This window comes from Embiotoca jacksoni, unplaced genomic scaffold, assembly GCF_022577435.1.
Source record: "Embiotoca jacksoni isolate LCO1_2020_lvr unplaced genomic scaffold, fEmbJac1.0.p SCAF_4, whole genome shotgun sequence".
NCBI classification, from domain to species: Eukaryota; Metazoa; Chordata; class Actinopteri; family Embiotocidae; genus Embiotoca; species Embiotoca jacksoni.
The window spans coordinates 271975-296407 of record NW_027185392.1 but is presented as its reverse complement, the minus strand read 5'-3'; the positions used below and the strand labels follow the sequence as shown (position 1 = coordinate 296407).

General features: G+C 45.7%; 2 protein-coding genes across 3 annotated transcripts in view; one reads left to right on the top strand and one right to left on the bottom strand.

The window, feature by feature from the left end:
* LOC138209355 (potassium voltage-gated channel subfamily KQT member 5-like) overlaps positions 1-17293 on the top strand; it is a 108955-nt gene extending 91662 nt beyond the window's left edge. Inside the window, exons 9-15 of one of the 2 annotated variants that reach the window (XM_069167892.1) lie at positions 916-942; positions 2952-3008; positions 4647-4870; positions 7286-7394; positions 9349-9480; positions 11156-11282; positions 12324-17293. In XM_069167892.1, coding sequence (XP_069023993.1) covers positions 916-942; positions 2952-3008; positions 4647-4870; positions 7286-7394; positions 9349-9480; positions 11156-11282; positions 12324-13586 — 1939 coding nt within the window. In that variant the 3' untranslated portion in view covers positions 13587-17293. The remainder of the gene's footprint in view (positions 1-915; positions 943-2951; positions 3009-4646; positions 4871-7285; positions 7395-9348; positions 9481-11155; positions 11283-12323) is intronic. The other variant, XM_069167894.1, reaches the window with a different exon arrangement.
* A 41-nt stretch (positions 17294-17334) lies between these two features.
* Positions 17335-23517, bottom strand: LOC138209356 (elongation factor 1-alpha 1-like). Its single transcript, XM_069167895.1, has 8 exons — positions 23413-23517; positions 21666-21820; positions 20684-20863; positions 20282-20578; positions 19140-19290; positions 18554-18810; positions 18236-18470; positions 17335-18053 (listed from the first exon to the last, which is right to left on the bottom strand). The coding sequence occupies exons 2-8, from the start codon at positions 21807-21809 to the stop codon at positions 17929-17931; spliced, it is 1389 nt and encodes a 462-aa protein (XP_069023996.1). The 5' UTR covers positions 21810-21820; positions 23413-23517; the 3' UTR covers positions 17335-17928.
* Positions 23518-24433: the final 916 nt, after the last annotated feature.

The following is a 24433-nucleotide window of genomic DNA, read 5'->3' as shown; positions in this document are numbered from 1 at the left end:
AATCTTTCTATCGTGCTGATGTATAAAAACAGGGTTGTGTTTTTGCACTTTTTTAGCTCCTGAACTATAAATCATGTAGTTTTTTTCCCACCAGTTTTTAAAAAGAATTTCTCCATCGACTTCCATGAATTGATCTACATTATGACTTTTGTAATGCAGGCTCTCCAAACTTTCCTAAATCATGAAGTCAGTCACTGTCAACATCAAATCTGCTTTCATTTTTGTCAATCTTCCATTGCCACTGAGTTAAAGGATAATTCCCCTTTATTTTAGCCTGGTGTGTTTCCAATGAATGTGTCTATTGTGTCTCGATGGGTCACGCTAACGTTGCACTCTCCACTTCCATTGTAGAAAGTCAGGGCAATACAGAGTTGCACAAAACGCACATGCTCCCTGCAGCTTTCCTGGATTCGTACCTGATGATTAGTTTTCAGTCTGATTGAAAGTAAACACCGAAATTAACCGCCTGTAACGGGCATTTTGCTAATTGCATTAGCGACAGCCGGATGACCCGATCGCCCCACATTAGGTCAGCTGACACGTTTATTCTCACATGCTGGTTTCCCTGAAATCTTTACAGCAGATGTGGAGAGTGCCAAGTTAGCATGAAACACCGAGACACAATAAACACATTAATGGGAAATACAGCAGTTTAAAATCAAACAGGAATGATCCTTTTAGGTATCGATTGATGTAAAATGGAAATAAATGGAAGTCAATGGGAAATATAAATTCTAACTTCTAACACAGGCAAATGGTTAGCTATAATGCAAGGTCTATGAGACTTTTAATAAATGGGCTAAAACATGCAAAAGCACCCAAAGTATTTCCTAAGCACTGTGTTAATACTTAAATGTTACAAAAAAATGTTTTCTCATATATGTGCTTTTTCTTTTTCTTGTCCGTCAACTACAGGAAGGAGCAGGGAGAGTCGACCACAAGGTTTGTGTCTGTTTCACTCAACACTAATTGAGTTGCGTTGTATTTTAATTATCTGGGTATCAAACATAGACTGTACATAAAAGTGGACGGATTTTCAGGATCTGAAAAATGACAATGGCAACGCAGAAGTGCCAAAAGGCGTAATACCACCGATGGCCGCTAGGGGTTGGCTTCAAAAGGCTTCTCGTTTCATAGACTCCCATTCAATTTCTCTCATGAAAAACTAAGTCTATTTTTTCGTGTCATTATAAAGTCATTCGCTAAAGTCACTCCTTCTTATTAGTTTTTTTTTAGCAGTATATTTGAAAACAATTCCATCATCAACTCTTGTGGTGCATTTTCTGTTATAGAGGGGCGGGGCGTAGTGTCAGATCAAGTCAGATCCGCCCCTCCCTCCTCCCCAGCTCGTCCAAATATCGTCACTTCTGGCTCCAAAAAAAGCTCGATGGCCGACGGCCAAAATTCCGAACTCGAGGCTTCAGAACGTCATTTCACAAACCGATGAGTAACATCGTCAACAAGTTAATAGTTAATAGTTAATAGTGCTAATTCTGCGCCGCCCCACTGCCAAAAAAAAAAAAAAAAAAAAGTTTTTCCAGTGGTCACTCCTGGTACTGCCGTGAAGCCCATTTTAGTTGCAATACCAGGCATGTCCACGGGGGGGGGGGGGGAAATTGACGGCAAGGCTTAAAGGTGGCACCGTATCATCTCCAGTTATATAACCACGTTCTGCAGCAGGATCATAACGTTTCGAACGATGGACGACCATCTTGTGCGGACTGTTACTGCCCCGTTCCTCCGTGAACCGCCCCGTCGCAGAGGCGCTTTACGTTGGCCCTGACGAGAGCAGCTACAGGCTGTGGGTGACGATGTGTTGCCTCGCTGTCAGCCACTTTTACACAAACTCCCCTTCATCGCTTCTTCTCTCCAAAAAGTTTAAAAAAAAAACAACAACAACAACATACACTTGCTGAGGCACTAAAATAACACACACACACACGCGCGCACGTTTCTTAAAGTTGCCTCGGGCGTCTTTTACGCTCTCATTAGAGATGTTATTTTGTGTGAGTCTGTGTCCATGTTCCTAAATATCTTAATGAACTCGGTGCTCCTGCTGCTGGTCTTTTAGCGACTGCGCTTTGGGGAGGACGGCGTGCCGGACAGCGGGGGCTGTGTGATGTAATATGTTGCGTTTGCAGTTATGAAACACTTGAGTGTATGTTTGTCCGCGCACCAACCGCGGCAACCTGCAGGCATTCGAACAGTCGTCCCCCTCCCCCTCCCCCGCCCCCTTCCTGCCCCGGAGGCCGGTGGAAGATATGAACTATATCCACCACACAGTGAAAAGAAATAGGCAGAGTGAAGCCTCTGGGAGCGGTCGGCACACAATCCATTGCATCTCTAAGAACGAGGGAGGCTCTGCAGAGCTGGAGGAGGGATTAAAAGCCGCTGGAGCTGCTTTACTTTATTTATTAGCTGGATTTGCAAAGTAATACATCACCGATACCGCGTGTGAGGCGGCGATAAAAACCCCAGCTCAGACACACAAAAAAAAAGGATCTGCATCCTAATAGCCCGAGCGGAACCCACAGCGGTGAATCAGACACTTGTTGCCGCGGCCCGTCCGAATCCGTGTAGTTAAATGAGGGATATCGACATGAAGTGCGTGAGTCACCAAATTGCAGCCTTTGTCAAACCCCGCCGTGGATGCTCAATTTGCTCCACTGAGCTCGATTGCCTCCTTTGCCGCTTCTAAATGTCAGCGGTCGACAAACCGTAAACGCGGACCGTAACTCCGCTGTGCTACTTCATACTTCACCGGCTCCAAACACGCAGCGCGGCGGAGGGCTATCGCAGTCACACGACCGAGGATCAGTAGCACGAAGGGCTAAAAGGTTAAAACCAAACAACAGCAAACAAAAAAAAACAAAAAACATTTTTCTCTCCTGTGTTTCTGCATCATGTAACACATCACCGTGTGTCTATCTCCTCTTGGTTTTTTTTTTTAGTAAGATTCATAGTAGTAAACAGAAGCTACTGAGGAGGTGTACCACTCGGAAACATAGGTACACAGCAGTTTTTCTTTGGGAATGCTGACTAATTCTTGGTGCATGGGTATCTGTAGGAGGCCAGAGCCAGCAAATCCCGCAGGGAGACGTTCGTCGTAATACCCTCTCTGCCTTTGTTTGATATTTGCCTGAGCAATGCGCTACTTCTGCCTGTTGTGATTTTTTTTGTGTTTTTTTTTGTCTTTAACTGTCGGATCATTACAGTACGCGCCAGGTTTTTATTCTCAGCGGCAGATCCCGTGAAATAATTAACAAATGTCAGCTTTTTTTATTTTTTTATTTTCCTTTTTTTCCGGACAGAAAACTCTCCTGCCTGGTGCAGCAGCAGCATCATCTTTTTCCTTTTTTCTTTTTTTTTTTCTTCACTCGCCGCCTCTTGTCGCATCTGAACTATACAAACAGCTTCACTCCCCATATCCCACGTACACATTCTAAACTCTCAGGATGACTATTTTTGTTTCTTATTGTCAACAAATCCCATAAAAAAAACAACAACAACAACAACAATAACATCCAGCTGTGTTTTCTGTGTATACAAATTCCTTCATTACCACGAACGCAAACGTTATAGTAGATTTAAGTCAGTCCCGCTTACATCATCCTGCTGCTATAAATACTCACGAGTGCACCAAATGTGCATTAATCCGCAGCTGAAAGACATTTGCTGCTCTTTTGTTGGTTAAAACCTTCAGCTGTCTTTAATGATGACCTGTTTTTAATAAAAAAAAACGTCAGTCTTAACACAGGTTAGGTGTCGTAGGAGATGGACGAACACATTCTTGGTCTTTTCATGAGATTTGCTGACAGTAAGAGAACGATAGATACGAGCGTTTGTCCTTTTCAAGAAGCCAAACACGCAGTCCCACTTTGTAATGAGCCATGCCTGACGCTTTGTGCACTGCCTCTGCATGTTGTCAGAATCAGCCATTTTACTTTCCCTACACCTCACTGTCCTTTTTTTTTTCACATTTCACAGGTAATTTCCATTTATGATATTTTATAAACTCACTTTTATTAGCATTACATGGAATACGTGTAGTACGTCCCGTAGCTTTAAAGGTCCCATGTTGTCAAAATTCAGATTTCCTTTCCTTTTTTTTTTCTTTTTTTTTTCAGCCTTTTGTTATTAGAGTTAGTAAAACTGTATAGAGATGATTATTGGTAGCCAAAACAACCAAAAATATTTTTGTACGTGAATAAAGTCAGATAAAGTGTAAAACATGGCACCTTTAAATTCAACATACTATATAACCCTTTAATATAACGGTGTGACAACATGCTACCTAATTGGTCGCACAGACCAACACACTGTTCACACTTCTAGGCACAAACAACAAGCATCTTCATGCAGCTGCAGCATCGTCCCTGACCAGAGCTTGCATTTTGCTTAAAGCACCTGCTGCAATGCATGTTGGTCTTTCTCCATCTGGCCCTGCAGCCCTTCTCCCTCATACTGGAGATCTGAATGATGGCTGCCCTATGATACGATCGTGTGAAGGAACGACATGTTGCCAAAAGTCTCGGGATGATTTGCATTGAAACTTTAACGTGCCTTTACCTGTCTTGTCATTTCAAACCATCGCTCTCTTCCTCTTCTCCTCGCTCCCTCTGTGCTGCCCTTCATCCCGATTTCAGCCAGAAGCTGAGCTTCAAGGAGCGGGTGAGGATGGCGAGCCCCCGAGGTCAGAGCATCAAGAACCGGCAGACGTCTTCGGTGAACGACCGGCGCTCCCCGGTGGCGGAGGCCGGCACGGAGGGCACCAGTCCGGCCAAGGTCCAGAAGAGCTGGAGCTTCAACGACCGCACGCGCTTCAGACCGTCGCTGCGACTCAAGAGCCAGTCCCGCTCCACCACTGATGGTGAGTGCGTCAGTCTGCGTCCCAGTGATGGCCGTTTCAAGCAAAAAATACGACCCTCAAAAATCGCTTCGAAGTAATGGATTATTCATCAGATATCGGTATTGCACGACTGCCATCGTCTGACGGGAGCGATGTAATTACAACACGGCGCTGGTACAAACAGAAGAAATAAAGGAAGACGATAGTCGCGTAAACTAAATGAAGATATTGATTAGATTAGATATGGATTCGATATTTGGCCTCAAACGGAGCTGTGTTTGGGGGCGTGTCTGTTTTGATTGACACGCCGTGGGTTCAGTCAGGTTTCTGCTGCAGGTGGGCGGGGCATAGTGTCCTCTGGTTCTCAGTCAGATCCTCCCCTCGCTCCTCCCCAGCTCATCCAAATATGGTCACTTCCTGCTCCCAAAAAAAAAAAAAATAAACAAGATGGCGACGGCCAAAAACGACCGATTTGTGACGTCACGGCGGGTTGGACTTGTACAAAAAAATTACGTGTAAAAATCAGGACTTTAAAGCTGTCCATCTTCTCGTCAAATTATCAACGAGAAGGCAAAGGGTTTGTCCCCCAAAATGTGGGTCGTACTGGCCCGAGTATCCAACCCACCAGAACTGGGTTTGGTTACTAAGTTAGGAGGCCGATTGGAGGAATGCTAATGGCTGCTGCGCTCCCTGCCTTTGGCCTCCGGTGCCGGCCTGGCAGGTCCTCCCCGGTAACGGCCAGTTGTTTTTTTTTGTGTGGGTGGACTGATTGATCGATGGACGGCGGGGGGGGGGGGGGGGGGGGCAGCTCCAGCAGCCATACCGGGTGTCGAAGCCGTCCAGCTGGCTGCGGCCGAACTCACCAAAAAAAAGCCCACAAAAAAAAAACCAGTTGTCTCGGTTAGCCGCGCTCATGTGCGATCGCTCACTGTCACTGACGTGTTCGGGGATAGGAAACACTTCCCTTTCATTACGGCCCCATTAGAAGTTAAAACAATAAGTTATTTCAGTGGAAACATTTTAATGGAGCGAATCATTAATCAGCCCTGTTTTTCGACTCGCAGACAAGCGCTCCCACTCCTCCTTCATGCCAGACGCTTCGCCCGGAGGTCATTTACAATGTTTGGTTGAACAGAACAGAGAGCTGCAGTCCGACTCCTGTACTTGCACTGTACCTCTGGGCGTCGTAACTCAGGAGGCCCATAAACAGAGCTGCGGTGTCACCGAGCGGCACCTTCGGCCGTAAATCTGCCGGCGCACCAGACGCCTGTTCCTCACCGCTGTTTTTCTCTTAATCAAATCAGTCTTTCACTCTCAGCTCAGTTTATTTCCCAGAGTCCACCACAGTGAAGACTTTTAAAGAGTAAATGAAACTTTACTGAGAATAACCCAGGTAATACAGATGCGTTTCTGCTTTAGGATTATTCAGGCTTCTTAAAATATGAATTGTTATCGTTTAACATGGGATCCTATACTTATTTGTAAAGAGGTGGCTTGTAGTGATAATTATCACCCAACACTGCACCTCCCCAGTGAATCGTAGCTTTTTAGAGATCATTGTTTTGTTTTGGTAATCCTAAATTTCTGCTTTGAATGCCTTTCTTGAGGTTTCTTAAAGATGCACTGATAATATCGTATATTAACAGTGGACCAAACTGATATATGTAATATAAAAAAAGGTAGTGTTAAACCCACAAATAACTATCAGCCATCTTATTTTGGAGTCAGAATGAACATATTTGGACAAACTGGGGAGGAGCGAGCGGTGAATCCGATGATGCTACGTCCCGCCCACCGATAGCAGAAACCTGACTGCACCACAGGCATGTCAATCAAACAGACACGCCTAATTAGAGTCCTAATATCTAATTAATGATCAAATTATTTTCAGATGGACCACCAGAAAACTAATAAGGACGAGTGACTTTAGCAAATGTCACCATAATGACTTGTGGAAAAAAATGTCTGAATTTCATGACAACAGTTGAATGGGAGTCTATGGAGTAGGAGCCTTTTTTGGAGCCGACCTCTAGTGGCCATCGCTGGTACTGCAGCTCGAGGCACATTGGCCTCATTTTTCAGACATGCGTTCGCTTTTACATCCAGTCTATGGCGAACACGATATCTCAGGAGCACCGTGAAGGAATATCTTTGAAACGTTTACTTGGGCTCAAGGGTGGACTGATTAGATTTAGGGGTCAAAGGTCACTGTGACACTGTTAATCACTTTTATCAGCCAAACGTGTGAAAACCGTAGAAGAATTCCTCGAAAGTCTTGACGAGACAGTCTGAACAATCGAGGACGTCAACTCCGTTAAGCCAAATGCAGCTTACGGGTCTGTTGTTTCCTTTCTGTGAAATGACACAGAGATCGCTGAACAGAAATCAGATTAATGCCCCCCGCCCTCCCCTCTCCGCCTCCTCTCTCCTGAGCAGCAGACGCTAACATGGCAGCGGATGACACTTTCGATGAGAAGGGCTGTCACTGCGAGATCTCGGTGGAGGACTTGCTGCCCTCAGTCAAGTGCGTCATCCGAGCCGTCAGGTGAGACTTCCTCTTTCTATCCCACTTAACACTGGACTCTCACACTGCCGGGGTTACATGCGAACAAACCCTGATTGCAGCCCCCCTGCTGTTTCGGCAGCTCTGCTGATTGTACGTGCTCAGAGGGATTAAAGTGACCGGAAGATTTCGAGTTTTTAAAAAAAAAAAAATTATTTTACTTTTAGATCATCTTCGGTTCATGTGTTTGGGTGGATAGTTGAGAGACAGGAAACATGGTTGGTGGGAGCATTAACACTGCAGAGCTGTGTAAGGGGATCATGTCCCAAGGACACACTGTTTTCGTGGCCATGGGAAGAGAGACAACCTGTCAGCTCCAGTTATAACTTCTGTATGAGTGTGTTGAACCAAGCAGGAAGAAAGTCTTAAATATGTTTCAATGAAAATTAAAAGGTTCAGCTGTTAAAATTGTATTTTAGAAAAGATAAACCAAGAAATTTTTTATAAGAAAGGTGGACAGATGCTTTGCACTTTTTCTATCACTCCTTGTGTCCACTATGTGGCCAGCAAAAGCACATGAAATCATTAAACATGTCATTTCCTGTTGCCAGTAGGAGGCGCTATGAGTATGGCTGCATTTTGGCACGTAGATGTTGTCAGGCCGGGACATTTATCAAACATATAAAGTTTGAGGAATATGGGATAATGTTGGTCAAAGTTACAACAATTTATAGTTTTATGGCAAAACATGCAAAATAGCCGCCACGGCACGGACACACCGTTCAACAGAAACTAAATCTTTTAATACGTTTTCATCTAAAAGGTCTTAAGATCAGACCGACCGAATTACAAGTCAGTCAGATAAATTCTGGAGGTAGAGCTTGTCAAAGTATGACATGAAGAAATCGCTAAAAAAAAAAGGACATTAAAGTCAAAATGGCCGACTTCCTGTTGAGTTTAAGTCACGATGCCAAGAGACTTTTTTGTAGATCTAGTTGTGACACATGACTACCAAATGTGGTACATGGAGGTAAAAGTAGCCACGGCGGCTGCAGTTTAGGGGGCACTACTGAGCCATTTATTTTGCAGACACGCGGAAATGAACATTAAATTTAAAATGGCCGACTTCCTGTTGAGTTTAGTTAATGGTGCCAAGAGGCTTTTTTAGTAGATCTACTTGTCCACCAAAGTGTAAGTGTAGATGAAAAATCGCCGCGAGGGCTGCAGTTTAGGGGGCGCCAGCGAGACATTTTGCTACACCGACGCCAGACACCTTTATAATATGTACATTTTCCACATTTCTAATATGTGTATATATACGTACACTTTCGAGCACCTTTAAGTCTTGAAAAATTTGAATTCACTTGGAAGAAAAATAATTCCTTGAAACACATCAGGGCTTCTGTACTGTCCTGGGCTCAGGCCTTAAAAATACTAATTTCAGAATCTACCGCAGAATACCTCCTTGAAAGTACTCGATTAAAGCACAGAAGTGACGTCAGTTAAATGCACTTAAACCCAGACGTGAACCTTCTCACGGGGGACTCTTCGACGCTCTGCTACGGTAGCCTCTCTTTCGCATCCAGTTTTATCGCCGTGTCCTTGCCGGCCCCTTCCTCTCCTCACTTTCAGCCACATTTTTATGAATTTAGCCTTGAGGCGCCGCAGGTGCAGAAACTCAAGAGAGCTGCTGTTTCTCACTCGCTCGTTTTCCATGCAGACAGCCGAAATAAGCAGCCGCAGGCTCATGCGGATGTTTGCATACGGTCTGGGGGAAGTTCAGGTTCAGGTGTCCTGACTGTTTGGTGTGAACAAACAGGTTGTAGGCGTGCACGTGACACATTTAAATCACCTTCAGAAGCTGGAAAAATGTCAAAGTAAGCTCTGATTTGTTTTGATTAGTCTGCCGTGGCGTCGCTGCATGCCGCCTGTGCCGCCTGCACCGGAGCTCCCCCTTGTGGCGCCTCTTGTGAACCACTCTGCTCGTTTCGTGCAGGATAATGAAGTTCCATGTGGCCAAGAAGAAGTTCAAGGAGACGCTGCGTCCGTATGATGTGAAGGACGTGATCGAACAGTACTCCGCCGGCCACTTGGACATGCTGTGCCGCATCAAGAGTCTGCAGACGAGGTAGGAACGACGTTTGACCTTTTTTCTCCCCCATCATTTCCACTTTGTTGTCAAAACGTGGTCCTAATACTCCGTCGTAGTTTTTTTTCTCTCCGATAGATACAAATGATTCATTTGTTCATTTAAATTAAACTTTCCAATTTATGTTTGAGCATGTTTTTTATTATTTATTTGCAATATTTTCTGGCAGCGGGACAACCATACGTCAAATATTTTGTGTAATCCGGCATTACTTTTTATTTTACTTCAGAGTAAAGGAGAACGCGTGTTAGGAAGTGTGATGATTGGCTGACGAGTAGACTTCATCTCACTCGAGCTGTGTAGCTACTCGCTCACATTTTAAAAGGCCATCTTGATGCACACAAGTCTTGTCAGGAAGGTCAATGAAATTATTTGTGTTTTAGTTCACAACAAGCTGGAGGCAGAAAGATAAACCAGTTCTTCAGTGATGGTCTTCGGCAGCACCCCCGGGGATTCTATCGGTTACTGAAGCGATTTATTTTCATCCACGGGTGGTATTAATGACGTGAGGCAGTTATAGACACGGTGCTGATCATGCTTGTTTTGTTTTTTTTAATAGTCCTTCAGAAATCATGAAGAATAAAACGAGTTTTATTTAGTGCTGCCAATCGTTTTTCCGGACCTCCATCTCACCGTGAGATGAAGCTCAAGCTGGCGTCTTTTAAAGTTGACAGAGCTGGAGAGGCACGATGAGCTGGTTTCTCACACTAACTGAACTCTCGACAGTTTTTTCACTTTGGTTTTGGGCCTCTGAGCTTACGTGACCGATCCTCACGCGAGCGTCCAACCTGATGCCAACGTGAACGCCAACACTTAAAACACACACAAACCGAGCAATCCACGAAGCTCAGCTGAGTCTCACCTGACGCTGCTGTTGTAACGCTGCCCCCTGCTGGCGGTGGATGAAAACGCAGTTCACGCTGCGCCTTCTCCAGGTGGTGCTGATCCGACTCGGAAACACGGTGGAGGAACTGACATTTTTGATCAATTAACTCCACTTACTCGGCCTTTTTTTTTTCCCGCAGCTGCTTTCATCCACCTCTCGCGGTCTTCATCAAGAGGTGGAGTTTGCTCCGTTGTCATGGTGATGATCAGCACGCAGGTCACGTCACGATAACGGAGCAGCGAGAGTAGTGATGCTGTGACTGTAAAAATGAAACCGTGACACCGAACAATCAGAAATATTTTCCCGAAGTTCCCCGTTTTGTTTTGGTTTGTGGCTTTAAAACTGCACGACTGCTGAATTAAAACCAAACTGATGCTATTAACCAGATTCTGCTGTAAAGAGATAAAAGAAACTGAATGTGAATGTTGGGCTGTAAACCAAAATGAAAACTTTACTCAAAGTCTGAGAAGCCAACGTCTTGTTGTGAACTGCTTGAATGAGGATTTAAATATCCTTCGGTGGTTGGTCAAGTTTTTCAATTCAGCACAAAGTATTTGTTAAATCCAGCGAGGAACTCGAACCTCTCGTGTGTCTGAATTTGTCGTATTTAAAAAGAAACTCTTATTCTGTTACATCCTTCTTTCCTTTTCTGTGAGCTGCCCTCCTGGATTTCTACTTTGCCGCTCTTTATCTTCCTGTCATTAATATCTTATTGTGTTTTTTTTTTCTGTGTGTGTGTGTGTGTGTGTGTGTGTGTGTGTGCTCCAGGGTGGACCAAATCCTGGGGAAGGGTCAGATCCCTCTGGATAAGAAGATCCGAGAGAAGCTGCTGTCTGATGGAGATATATTGGAGGACATGAGCATGCTGGGTCGCGTCTGTAAGGTGGAGCGGCAGGTCTGTGGTCTTTAGGCTTTTATTCTGAAATGTTGCACTGAGCCAATCAGGAAGCCCGTCTGCACCGTCTCTACATAAACAGAGACGGACCCGTTCCTACTGCCGATCGTCACAGCGGAGATAAACTGAGCCAGATCACTATTGTACAGGTCAACAGAATGTAGCAAAAATGCTTTGTTAACTTTTATTATTGACTTTAAAATCTTATGACATAACAATATCATCAGAAATTATGATTTTAGACGACACTTGTTACTCCCATAGACTGTATATAAAAGTGGACTAGAATTAGGTCGAAAACTGCAATACCACCGAGTGCCACTCGAGGTTGGCTCCAGAAAGTCAATACATTTTCTTTTTTTTACATTACAACTCAATTTGGTGTCATTCACTAAAGTCATTCCTTAGTAGTTTTCTGGCGGTCCATCTGAAAAAAAAATCAGATTATAAATTTGATATTTGGCGTAAAAGTTTTTTGGGGGGGCGTGTCCATTTGATTGACAAGACTGTGGTGCAGCCGGGTTTCCGGCGGGGCGTGTTGTCATCGAGTTTCCAATCATACTCAGAGAGTCAAGTCGAGTGCGGTCCACAGCTCGCTCTTCCCCAGCTCGTCCAAATACGGCAACTTCTGGCTTCAAACCGGCAAGACGGCGACGAAGAGCAGTTTACGGATGATGACACTGTCGGTTGCCGCTTGGTTACGTCCATCAGACACAGTTCACCAAAAAAAATAATACGTATATTAAGCAAACTATATAGTACTGTTTTAAAGTGTAAGCGAAGGATCATCCCTTTTATTTTGGTCACAACCCTGTTAGTTAACTTTACTTGTTAAAAGTGATAATTGTAAAGATTATTTTTTTATATATCTTTGGCGCCCCCGTCTGGTAGAATGGTAGAAAACACCCAGGCTGAGGCCCCAAAGATTCAAGTGTGAAAGGCTGAAATCAAAACTCAGCTACTGCACCGTCAGATTGGGATGTAGCCGAGAGTTTCTGTGACTTCACGCCTCCCTCTCGTCCTCCGTCTCGTCCCTCGCAGGTCCAGTCGATCGAGTCGAAGCTGGACTCCCTGCTCGACATTTACCGCCAGGTTCTACGTAAAGGCTCGTCTTCGGCGCTCACGCTCTCCTCTCTGCCGCTGTTCGAGCTGGAGCAGACCTCCGACTACCACTCCTCCGTCTTCAGCAAGGACCTGTCCTGCTCCACCCAGGTCAGCGGCGGCGGAGCGGCCCCCCCCGGCGGCTTCGTCACGCGCTCCTCCACCAACTCGCACCTCTCCCAGGGAGGGCTCCATCTCATCCTGGCGGCCCCCAACGAGCTCAACCTCAATCTCAACGCCTCCTCCTCCACGCCTCCCTCGGGCCTCGCGTCCTCCTCTTTCAGCCCGTCGCCGCTGCCTCATCGCCACCACCACCACCACCACCACCACCACCACACCCGGGCTCAGGCCACCACGCCCGAGAGTGGCACCGACGAGGCCGCGGGGAGCTCTCCGCCCATCCTCACCCCGAACAGCGTCAGCAGTTGCGGGGGCAGAGGAGCAGGAGACGGGGGGTTTCCCCTGCTGGCGAGGCTCCCGCCGCCGCCGCCTCCCGGCCGCGGCTCGGGCGGCGTGGTGCAAGCGACCTCCCGAGAGGCGTCCCCCGACATGGAGGACTTTTGCGGAGGACTCGGGACGCAGACGGAGGACAGCAGTGTCGGGGAGGACCTGGGCCTCGCGTTGGGGCTGGGCGGATTGGGGCAGCAGCTGCGGGACGGCACCAACGGCAAAGGCAGGATTAACGCGAAGGAGGAAGGTTCCTGGAGGAGACACATGAGCCTGGAGCTGGAGCCCCTGGTGCCGCCGGCCCCGGGCTGCTGCTCGGGGCCCGTCCAGTTGGACCGGGGACTGGGCAAGTCCATGTCGGTGCAGGACCTGATGCAGGTAGCCCCGGGGACCGTCCACGACGCCCACCACAGCCTGTCATCTCCAAGCCCGAGTACGAGCAGCGACTCCCCCGTCGGCTTCCACAGCTGTAGCAAAGACTCCGGAGGAGGTGGAAGAGCAGGAGGAGGAGGAGGAGGAGGAGGCGGCGGTGCAGGCAGGCGAGGAGGAGGCGGCTGGGGTGAGGAGGACCTCTTTATCAGTGACAGGGACATGGAGGCGCAAGGGTTTGACTTCCTGTCACAGGGGACCGCCGAGGCCCACACGTACTCCTCGGAGCTCCTGAGGACAGGGGCCAGAGCCGGGGCCGGATCCCGGGGCTCGAACCGCAGCCTGGCCGGCGGCCACGCGTCCCCCCCCCCCGACCGGCAGCACTGAATTGCTGAACACGCCGCACGTACGGCTAAAATAGGCCGCCCGCGTGTCGGGAAGGCACGCGGACCTCACCTCACAGAGATGGTTTTTATCCTTTTTGTTTTTTGGAGGGAGGGCGGGGAGGGCGGGGGATATAACACGGGGTCCTCTTTCCTTTTATTTTCATGTTGTTCCATTTGATAAGAATCCACAGTATTTTCATACAGGCTGATCACATACGGCGTACCGTTGCATGAGTTACTCTTCGTTTGAACGTACGATTGACAGATAGAAGACGAGACGCGCAGACGGCCAAAAAAAAAAAAAAAAAAAAGAAGAAGAAGAAAAACCTTCGCTGGTGAAATCAGAAACTCGGTCCCGAACGACGGCTGGTTGATACGTGACCTCGACACACGGCATGAGCTGCATGTTTTCGGTCGTAGGTACGGAGGTTGGTGAGGTGCATTTTAACAACTCACCCGATGGACACCGCTCTCACCCGCTAGAATTATTATTTTGAGTAGTAAACACGGAGCTGAGCACTTAAGACGTGCCCGACGTGTGTTTGCTGCCTCTCCCATCACATGACAGGCTTCCACATTGACATGAATGTTACCTCACCGCCGCCAAACGTGGTCATTCTCCATTTCCGTAGCATGCTGTCCGTTTTTTTTTTTTTTTTTTTTTTTTTAAACAGATGTTTTTTTCCTTTTGATTATTTGATATTATTACCCCCACCCCTAAAAAAAAAAAGAAATGAATGAAACCAATGAGTTGCCCGCAAGTACCATTTTTTTTGGAAGGACCTGTTGTAACTCATGTGAATGCAGGCAATACAATTTTATAATTTAGTTTTTTTTTCTACATTCTCAGGCATCCATTTTTAAAATGTAAGGAAATCATTTAGCAGACTCCTGAAACATGTCTCAGTGAATACCGGGTCAATTCTGTTCATGCTCCGTTACAAGTATGTCTTCATGCGGTTTAAGTGCAGATAAGTTGGGGGGAAAAAAAAAAAAGAGTCCGCGTTGCATTTTTACTCGTCACGATAACAGAAATGACTCGAAAGCAAGTTTGAGAAGTCTGCTAACAGATTTGCATATCGTGCTCCCGACAGCGTCAAACACAATCATTTCTGACACACTCAATGTGGGCGTGTAATTTTGAGCTACATTTACATCGCTCTGATCAAAAAGGTTGAGAGAGGAACTGTTGAACGCAGCACAGCGAACGTACACGGAGGTTAATCGCCTGCTGTGACCGCTGGTTCGTGGGCATTCGAAGGTCCCAGTAGAACTCGGGTGTCGACGGTCCGACTCTGGGGAACGAATTCACGGTGACACGACGTCGAAGAAAAACCCCACCCGGCGTCTCCTGAACCTGATGCGCCTTCTTCTTCGGTCTCGGACGGTGAAGCTCCGCCCCCTCTCGAAAGGCAAACGTCGCTTCGTCGCCGTAGACTTTTCCGACGCGTTTCAAAACAGCCATATTTCTGCCGTGGAAATTACTGCCCGGGCTCAGGAACGCTCCAGATTCAGGTCCGCGGTTGAAACCGCAAAGGTTTCGCGTACCAGCGGTCACGCTGACGCGTTGATCGGGAGACGTAACTCGGAATACTTGCGAAGGTTATCGCTTCGTCCGGCTCGGTGCGGTTCGCATGCAACAGGAAGGGCGTCCGAACCTTTTCATCCCCCCCCCCCCCCCCCCCCCCCCCTCATACTTTACTGAGGAGTACAGCAGGGAAACCCCGACAAGAAAACATACGTATTCATGTGGATTTAACGCTCATCCCGATTTCAATTCATCGATCACGGTTGCATCTCGTTATCGCTGACGGTGCAGCAGACCCGTGTTGCGAAAGCACACGTATGTGCGCCGCAGGACTCCCCTCGTCCGGAGGAAAGGAACACGGAGCAGCTGCTTCTTCTTCTTCTTCTTCTTCTTCTGCTTCTTCTTCTTCTTCTTCTTCTTCTTCTTCTTCTTCTTCTTCTTCTTCTTCTTCTCAGATCACATTATGCAGCGGTCGGCTGGTTTTCCAGCTGATCAGATGACAGCCAACGGATTGAAAACACATCTTGAATGTCATTTTCTTGGTTAAAAGAACTGTTTGATATTTTGTCATGAGGAGCTGTGACCTAACAACGCACTTTGTTTTGGTTCAGAAAACAGACACACTGAGAGAAATGTTTCCGAGGTCGAACTTTGTATCGCATTTGGCCTGTTTTTTGTTTTGTTTTGTTTTTTGCCGCCCTGTTTTTACACGAAAAGGAAGATTTAAAGATCTTATTTAAAATCATAGTCAATGTTTTGTTTTTTCTTTTCTTTTGTCAAGTGGGATTACTTTTGCTTCCTTTAAGTGGACTTGCTGCAGAATGTATCGCTTTGTCAGTACGAACAGGACATCTGTTTGCTTAAACTGCTGAGCGGTGACACCGAGACGGCTAACTTCCTCTTCCTGTTGCATGGTACAGAATCGGGTGCGTCAGGTGAGGAGGTCTCGGCGGTTCTGAATGATTACAACACTACGGAGATGCAGGTCGATCCTACCCATTGAGCCTCGGTGGTGAATAATAGCAGTACCTCGATCGATTCTGCAGAACCCAGATTAAAGAGCACCGGTCGTATTCACAAAGATTCTGAGGATCCTCTCACAGAGCTCCGATATCAGCCTGTTGAAATCTTGATTTATGAAACTTCTCAGAGCGACTCTGAGCGAGGAAAAGGACAGAAACACCAATCTGGGTGAGGAACTTTGGCATCCTTTTTTTGACACCCCCCCCAAAAAAGAAAAAAAAAAAGATTCCCTCTTAGTGATGAAGGGCAGAGAGCGGACAGCGACATCCGGGTGGAAATACAAATATCTGCGTCCCCGACGCGAGGACTCGAGTCCCATTTCTGCCGTTGCCGCGTCGAGCCTCGGGAGGCGCGAGCGTCTCGAATGAGACCGAAACGCGGACGTCATCCCGGCACGATGTCGTCGGCGGAGTTTCATTTCAGAATACTTTCTCTCGCCTCGTCGTACTTCCGCAATTTTCTCCTCCCCTGGAGAGATTCTGAAACCGCTTAAAAAGCCCTCCTCGCCGCTCCTGACAGTCGGAAGGATCCGGTCTTAACTTTGTGAATACGACCAGAACGTGTTCGAGGCCTCGGGTCGGTTTGCTTTCAAGAGATCTCACTTTCCTTCCGAGTATATTTTGCATGAAGAGGCTGCCATATCCCCCCCCCCCAAAAAAAAAAACCTATAACTGAGAATGAATGCTAACATTAAATTACTATTTATGGTTCAACCTGTTTGCATCAAAGAAAAAAAAAAAAGAAGAAAAAGAAAAAGACCCGCGCTCTGACATGGAGTCTCCAAAATGTGCAGTACGTAGAGTTTACAGGTGCCTTGTTTTTGTGGTACACATTCATCTCCGTGTCTGTTCAGTTTCCTGAAACGTCTATTAGGTTCCTCCAAACAGAAAACGGTTGCACTGTCTATATGTTCAGACTTGAGGCATTTTACAGTTGTTGTTTTTGTTTTTAATTTGGAGATCATTTTTGCTACTGGGCATAAAAACGGGCCTTTGACATGTTAACATTCTTGTCTTGTTTCTTTTAATTTATTTAAATTATGTGCACATATTTACACACTAGTAATAATCTCGGTTTAGATTTATGAAGCCTGTAATGTAATGAAAATGCAAGTGAACTTTTATCCTCATTCATCAATAAAGGACATTCTACGGAGAGCTTTGTGGTTTGGGATTCAATGACACCAGGAACGACGACGTACAGTTTAAACATCTTTACTCTGAATGAACGAATGCTCACAAATAACATCGATTAAGGTGCAGGAACTTGAACAGTAACTTAACATTTGTCAGAGCTACTGCAAAAAAGGGAGCTTAAGCAAAGTGCCAGGCGTGAAGACTTCAGGTCATCGGACAACGTTTTCTGAAGCTCTCTGAAGGTGCGAACGGCGAACATGCGAGCGGCCGGTGTACCTCCGGGCCGGTTAGCGTACGTCTCTTTTAAAGCTCGAACACGGACAGAAAACCTCGCGGGCGAACATCTCTACCTTATTACTAACGTTTTGTTTGGTTCGGCTAGATCGAGACAGTTTTAAGTCGGACTACAACGGGAACTGGAATGCAAATTTGTCGTTCCGCTACGAACCGGGTCGCGATAAAAACCTACGGAGAACGGCGCGTTTAGCGCGGGAAGTCGCTACCGGCGCGCGGTTACGTTTTTTTTTTTTCCTTCGTCTGCTTTTGCGATGCATTGTGATAATAGACCAGACGCTGACTATGGTGTGCAGGAGGGGCGGGGTGCTCGTGTGTCTTCGGCCACGGTGAGCGTTCGGGGCAGCAGCCCAGCACAACGTTCATTTGACCTTCTGCGCCTTCTGCGCGGACTTGGTGACCTTACCGCTGGTGGGCGCTTTCTTCTCCACGGCTTTGATCACTCCCACCGCCACCGTCTGACGCATGTCGCGCACGGCGAAGCGCCCTGCGGGGGGGGGGGAGGGGAGGGGAGGAGGGGGGTGTCACGGGAAAAGAAGGTTTTTGGTTTTTTTTCTCACAAGTTCACAGCGTCGGTCCAACAACAAACAAGTTCGACTAACTTCGGAGGTTCGGTTCGGTTCGATCCCGCAAACGGAAGTTGCAGGTGCGACGACCGGAAAGACTTACCGAGCGGCGGGTACTCGGAGAAGCTCTCCACGCACATGGGCTTGCCGGGGATCATGTCCACGATGGCGGCGTCTCCGGACTTCAGGGACTTGGGGTTGTCCTCCAGCTTCTTACCGGAGCGACGGTCGATCTTCTCTTTGAGCTCCGCGAACTTGCACGCGATGTGCGCGGTGTGGCAGTCCAGCACGGGAGCGTAGCCGCAGCTGATCTGACCGGGGTGGTTCAGGATGATCACCTGCGGGCGGCAGAGACAGGTCAGTGCACCTCCAGCTAAACCCCCGTCGTGTGTTTCAGGGCTTTAGACGGCCGTGAGCCGACCTGAGAGGTGAAGCTGGCCGCCTCCTGCGGCGGGTCGTTCCGGCTGTCTCCCGCCACGTTGCCGCGGCGGATGTCCTTGACCGACACGTTCTTGACATTGAAGCCCACGTTGTCGCCGGGCAGCGCCTCGTTCAGGGCCTCGTGGTGCATCTCCACAGATTTGACCTCGGTGGTCACGTTGACGGGGGCGAAGGTCACCACCATGCCGGGTTTCAGGATTCCCGTCTCGACTCGGCCCACGGGAACGGTGCCGATGCCTGGAAGGGCGGAAGGTTGGGGACATTACAACGGAGTGAAAAGCAGGATTCACGAATTACAAGGAAACTTGCAGGAGCATTTAGGACAGAATGAACCAACGGGAATTCTTTTCCGGGCCTCATTCGGTTCTGCTTTTTTTGTCACAAGGCGAACTCGTTCCAAAAATACTTTCATCCCAGAATCCGGTGCCACCAACACTCGAGCAGAGCGTGACAACTGGGGCGGGTGTAATTCACAGGTCGGCTCTGACAGCTTTGAATCACACGACCATCATCCTTACAGCCACCACCACCACCACCACCACCACCCCCGCCGCCGCCGCCCTCACCTCCGATCTTGTACACGTCCTGTAGAGGCAGGCGGAGGGGCTTGTCGGTGGGGCGCGAGGGAGACTGGATGGCATCCAGAGCCTCCAGCAGCGTCGTGCCCGAGGCGTTACCGTCTTTACGGGTGATCTTCCAGCCCTTGAACCAGGACATCTGTGGAGTGAGAGAAGCTTAAACTTCTATTTCTGCAGCAAAAGGGACACATGGATGCATTTGAGGTGATACATGTGCACATTTAAGGTTAACGGACAGTACCCTATTATAAAAACCTGGTGTTATCGCAGATGTGTGACACTCTCCAAAGATCTAACGGGTTCCCGCTTAAAGTCAAATGTCCAATTCCCTGACTTTACCCTGAACTTCACTGACTAAAATGTAAATTTCCATCACCTGTAATGAACCGAAAAACCGGCTAAACTTTAGAATTTAATTAAATCAGAATGAATTTTAGAATTACCTTTTTATGTCATCTGCTCTGTCATCGTTTCGTAGCCAAAGCTCTTGAAATAAAAATTTTCCAGGAATGTTTACGTTTGTTAGCAGGCAAAAAAAAAAGAGGCATCTTTGCTGAAGTAATTACGAGTTGGTGATGAGCAGAACTGGAATAAAACCACTTTTTGCGTGAACTTGGGAAACGTGAAATAACGTGATTAAAAAAAAAGAACACATTTTGATAGTTGGCAACTAAAATAGAAATATGCTACAAACTAGGGATGGGGCACGAATTTTCCAATATCTTGTATATGTCGTTACAATCTACAAAATCAATTAGTATATGTGACTATCGTTCTTCCTTATTTCTCCTGTTTTCACCGGCGCCTGGTTGTAATGCGTTACTCCCGTCAGAAGGTGGCGGTAATGCGCATAAAAGCTGCCGTTAAATAACACCGGGAGAAGAAGAACGAGCTGCTTTCAGGTTAAGCTGTGTTAAGATGTCCCAGTGCGAACACGGGGAAACATACACGGACGACGACGAAGAAAGTTCTGAGTGGAACTCGTTCAAAACATAAATAATGGACGCGGTGGAATCGAATATTTCCGAGCGACTTTCGAGTAGCACTTCTGCTTGAAAATGCCCATCGCTACTGCACACAAGGCAAATCTGTACAAATTCACTAGACTCTGGGTCTCACGGCAGACGCACATTGGGGCTGGGCTCCAGCATGTTGTCTCCGTTCCAGCCAGAAATGGGCACGAAGGCCACAGTGTCGGGGTTGTAGCCGATCTTCTTGATGTAAGTGCTGACTTCCTTCACGATCTCCTCGTAGCGCTTGTGGCTGTAGTTGGGCTCGGTGGAATCCATCTTGTTGACGCCCACGATCAGCTGCTTCACTCCCAGGGTGTAGGCGAGGAGGGCGTGTTCGCGAGTCTGCCCGTTCTTCGAGATGCCCGCCTCGAACTCGCCCACGCCCGCGGCCACGATCAGCACGGCACAGTCGGCCTGAAGGTGAGTCGGGAGAGAGAGAGAGAGAAGTATGAAAATTTTTTTAAAAAAGGCACTCTTCTCTCGCTGTCCCCAATCGTTTCCGCTCTCGTCTGACTCCACCTGAGACGTCCCGGTGATCATGTTCTTGATGAAGTCCCTGTGTCCCGGAGCGTCGATGATGGTGACGTAGTACCTGCTGGTCTCGAACTTCCAAAGAGATATATCGATGGTGATGCCGCGTTCCCGCTCGGCCTTCAGCTTGTCCAGAACCCAGGCGTATTTGAAGGAACCCTTTCCCATCTAAGGGACGTTCGTGGGGGGGGGGGGGGGGGGGGGGAAAGAAAAACAAAAAACTAAATTAACTTTTTCTTTCGATGCTTATATCTCTGACAGTGAAATGACTGCCGTGTGTAATATTTTTCTTCCAGAGTAATCCTCCCGAATCCCCTCTGACGGATGGAAGTTAATGGAGGCTAAAATAATGGTAGGTAGGTATTTACTTTATTAATCCCCGAGGGGAAATTTTTTTTCACTACAGCAGCATACAGAAGCAATAAGATAATAATAGAAATAATAGAATAAAATAATAGAATAGAATAAAATAATAGGAAAGCAATAAAATAGCAGTAAAAAATATAAATATAAAATGCACAGTATATACAGTACATTATATATCTATATATATTATATACAAACAAACCAAGAAACACAGTCAACAGTGTTATTGTACTGTGATGGATTTTGCCAGAGGTGAGTTATAATGAAGTAAAGTGAGTCATAAATCTCAGTATTGCAGTTACATTCAGCTCAAAGTCATAGGAAGGACTTATTCTGCGTTGTATAGAAACAAATAGGTGCGTATCAGTGCAATCATTTTGGATGTTGACATTTTTAAGTAATTAATTACTTTTCCTTCACATCATTTTTTTGATGATTACTTGTTATAAATACATAAATGCGTCTCGATCTTTGATATTTTTGTGTGCGCTGAAAAAAACAAAACCAGGATTAAAACTAGAAGTACTAGAAGCAAGTCAGACAGCAGAAAATCTTTTAAAAAACATCCCATTTTAAATGAAAGTGAGAAAAATACGAGTCACACCTCCGCGGCTTCCTTCTCGAACTTCTCGATTGTCCTTTTGTCGATGCCCCCACACTTGTAGATGAGGTGGCCGGTGGTGGTGGACTTGCCGGAGTCGACGTGTCCTATCACCACAATGTTTATGTGGAACTTCTCCTTCCCCATTGCGACTCGCTCTGGAGGATTTAAAACACACGAGGAGGATCAGCAGCATAAACATAAATAAATAAACAAATAAATAAATAAATAAAAGACCCGGGAGAGAACCGACAACCTGCAGAGACGTGTGTTTTCATGACCTCATAATGGTGCAGGAGGTTATTTGTTTATCAGAAGCTACTCGATCACAACTCGACCGGTGGATAAAACAGTTCTCATGAAGAAATAAAAGTATATAAAGTATAAATATATTAATCTCTGAAGTGTGTGACTATAGAAAACGCCTAAATACTAAAATACAATATTTATTCCCGTGCTGCAGTTTCTAACTGTAGACACTATTACTAAAAAAAACAAAAAAAACTAGTTTACTTCTCTGTGTTGTTTCTACATTTTTAATATTTCTAATTTAGACTTAATTTACACTTTATTATTTTTCAGATAATTAAGCTTTATTTGCACCGTTTTTTTGCTCCAAAGTTCGGCAAACAAAACCCCAAACAGGCTATCCACGTTAATTAAGCACATTTCCATTAAAAGTACAGAAAATTAGTTAAGTTAGTGGTAATAAATAATAAATAAATAAATAAATAAATAAATAAATAAATAAATAAATAATCTAATGGCGGGTCTTTTTTTTTTTTTTTTTATCATGAGGCTAAGCCAATTTGGCGCATCATTTAATGACCCCTTCTGGTGCCCTTAATGAACTTCATTGACGTTTTAATTAGAAATAAATATTTTTAACGTGTCATCCTGAAGTGAACACAGTAATATCTTACCGTTATTAGCGACAGATAACGCGAATTTGCGCTTGTTTTGTGGGCGATAACGAGCTAATTAGCTAACGGCTACGGCTCGCGACCACCGAACTGACGCGTCACCGCCACCGCGCGCATGCGCACGCGTGTCTTGTGTCGTCACCGTCGAGCGAAGTTTTCTCGAACTGCATCATTTTTTTTATTACTTTTTTTTTGTTTGTTTCATTAAACCGCAGCAATTTCTATCCACTTCTTGTTGAAGAAGTTGATGAAGATATTAAAAAAAAAAATTTTTTTTTAAATAATAAAACGTTTTAACTCGACTTTATGAAGATAAAAAAAAAATAATAATAATGTACCCTGCAGTAGAGGACGTTTTAATGTGCGACAATGCCGCAACGAACAGAAACGCTGCAGAGCTGACGAGCGTTTTGTTTAGAAATGCCCGCATGTCTCAGCATCCAGCCCCCGTCACGCGTCTCTGTTTATTCCACCGAGGATGAGCGACAGAGGGGGGGGGGGTACTTCAACGCTGAAAACTGCGCCATACAGGCCTAGCAGCCCTCTAAACACCCTCCTCTGCACTTTATTTTTTTTTTTTTTGCAATTACAATGACATCAAAGTCACACGTCCATCCAACTATCGGTTATCAAACTCTTAAAGAGGAACACGTTTACGTGACAGTTTTCACACACGTGCCTAAAAATCACCAGCAACGTGTGCATAAAAAAAAAAAAAAAAAAAAAAAAAAAAAAAAAAAAAAAGGATGCGTGGAGAAATTAGGTGTCGTTTGTTGTTGTGTTGCAATGGAAAAACAAAACAAAAACAAAACATCCCCCGGTCTTACCTTTTGCCTCCGAGGTGCGCTGCGATGAAACCGGAGACCGTCTGCTGCTCAGACACAGACGCAGACGAGGTACCTTCTGTGTCAGCTGGCGTCAAACGCGTCGATGGCTGCAGGTGCGAGATTCGGCCGCTGGATGGCGCCCTGCTGCAACAGAGAAATGAAGCAATGTCCGCAAAGCAACGCAGTGCAAGAAGACCTGCATTTATTGCGTGTTCAAATGGGATCATGATATTTCAACAAAGGACTTGGCCATGGGGTCCCCCACTGTTATGTTTTACATAGTATAGTATGACATTTTGGACGACATGCCATATTATGAATTTATTTTCCTATTTCGGTATGACTTTTTTTTTCATATTTTTAACAACATACAACAGTATGACTTTTTTTTTTTTTTTTATCATATTTTGGACATGCTATAATATGACTTTTTATTCATAATTTGGACGACATGCTATAGTATGACATTTTTATCATATTTTGGACGACATGCTATAATATGACTTTTTATTCATATTTTGGACGACATGCTATAATATGACTTTTTATTCATATTTTGGACGACATGCTATAGTATGACTTTTTATTCATAATTTGGACGACATGCTATAATATGACTTTTTATTCATATTTTGGACGACATGCTATAATATGACTTTTTATTCATAATTTGGACGACATGCTATAATATGACTTTTTATTCATAATTTGGACGACATGCTATAATATGACTTTTTATTCATATTTTGGACGACATGCTATAATATGACTTTTTATTCATATTTTGGACGACATGCTATAGTATGACTTTTTTATCATATTTTGGATGACATGCTATAGTATGACTTTTTATTCATAATTTGGACGACATGCTATAATATGACTTTTTATTCATAATTTGGACGACATGCTATACTATTACTTTTTATTCATAATTTGGATGACATGCTATAGTATGACCTTTTATTCATAATTTGGACGACATGCTATAATATGACTTTTTATTCATAATTTGGACGAC

Coding starts and splice junctions, on each gene's coding strand:
- LOC138209356 (XM_069167895.1), bottom strand. CDS start 21,809: ATGGGGAAGGAGAAGTTCCACATAAACATTGTGGTGATAGGACACGTC. Junction 20,579..20,683: donor TGATCACCGGGACGTCTCAG/GTGGAGTCAGAC, acceptor ACTCACCTTCAG/GCCGACTGTGCCGTGCTGAT. Junction 19,291..20,281: donor TGCTGGAGCCCAGCCCCAAT/GTGCGTCTGCCG, acceptor CTCACTCCACAG/ATGTCCTGGTTCAAGGGCTG.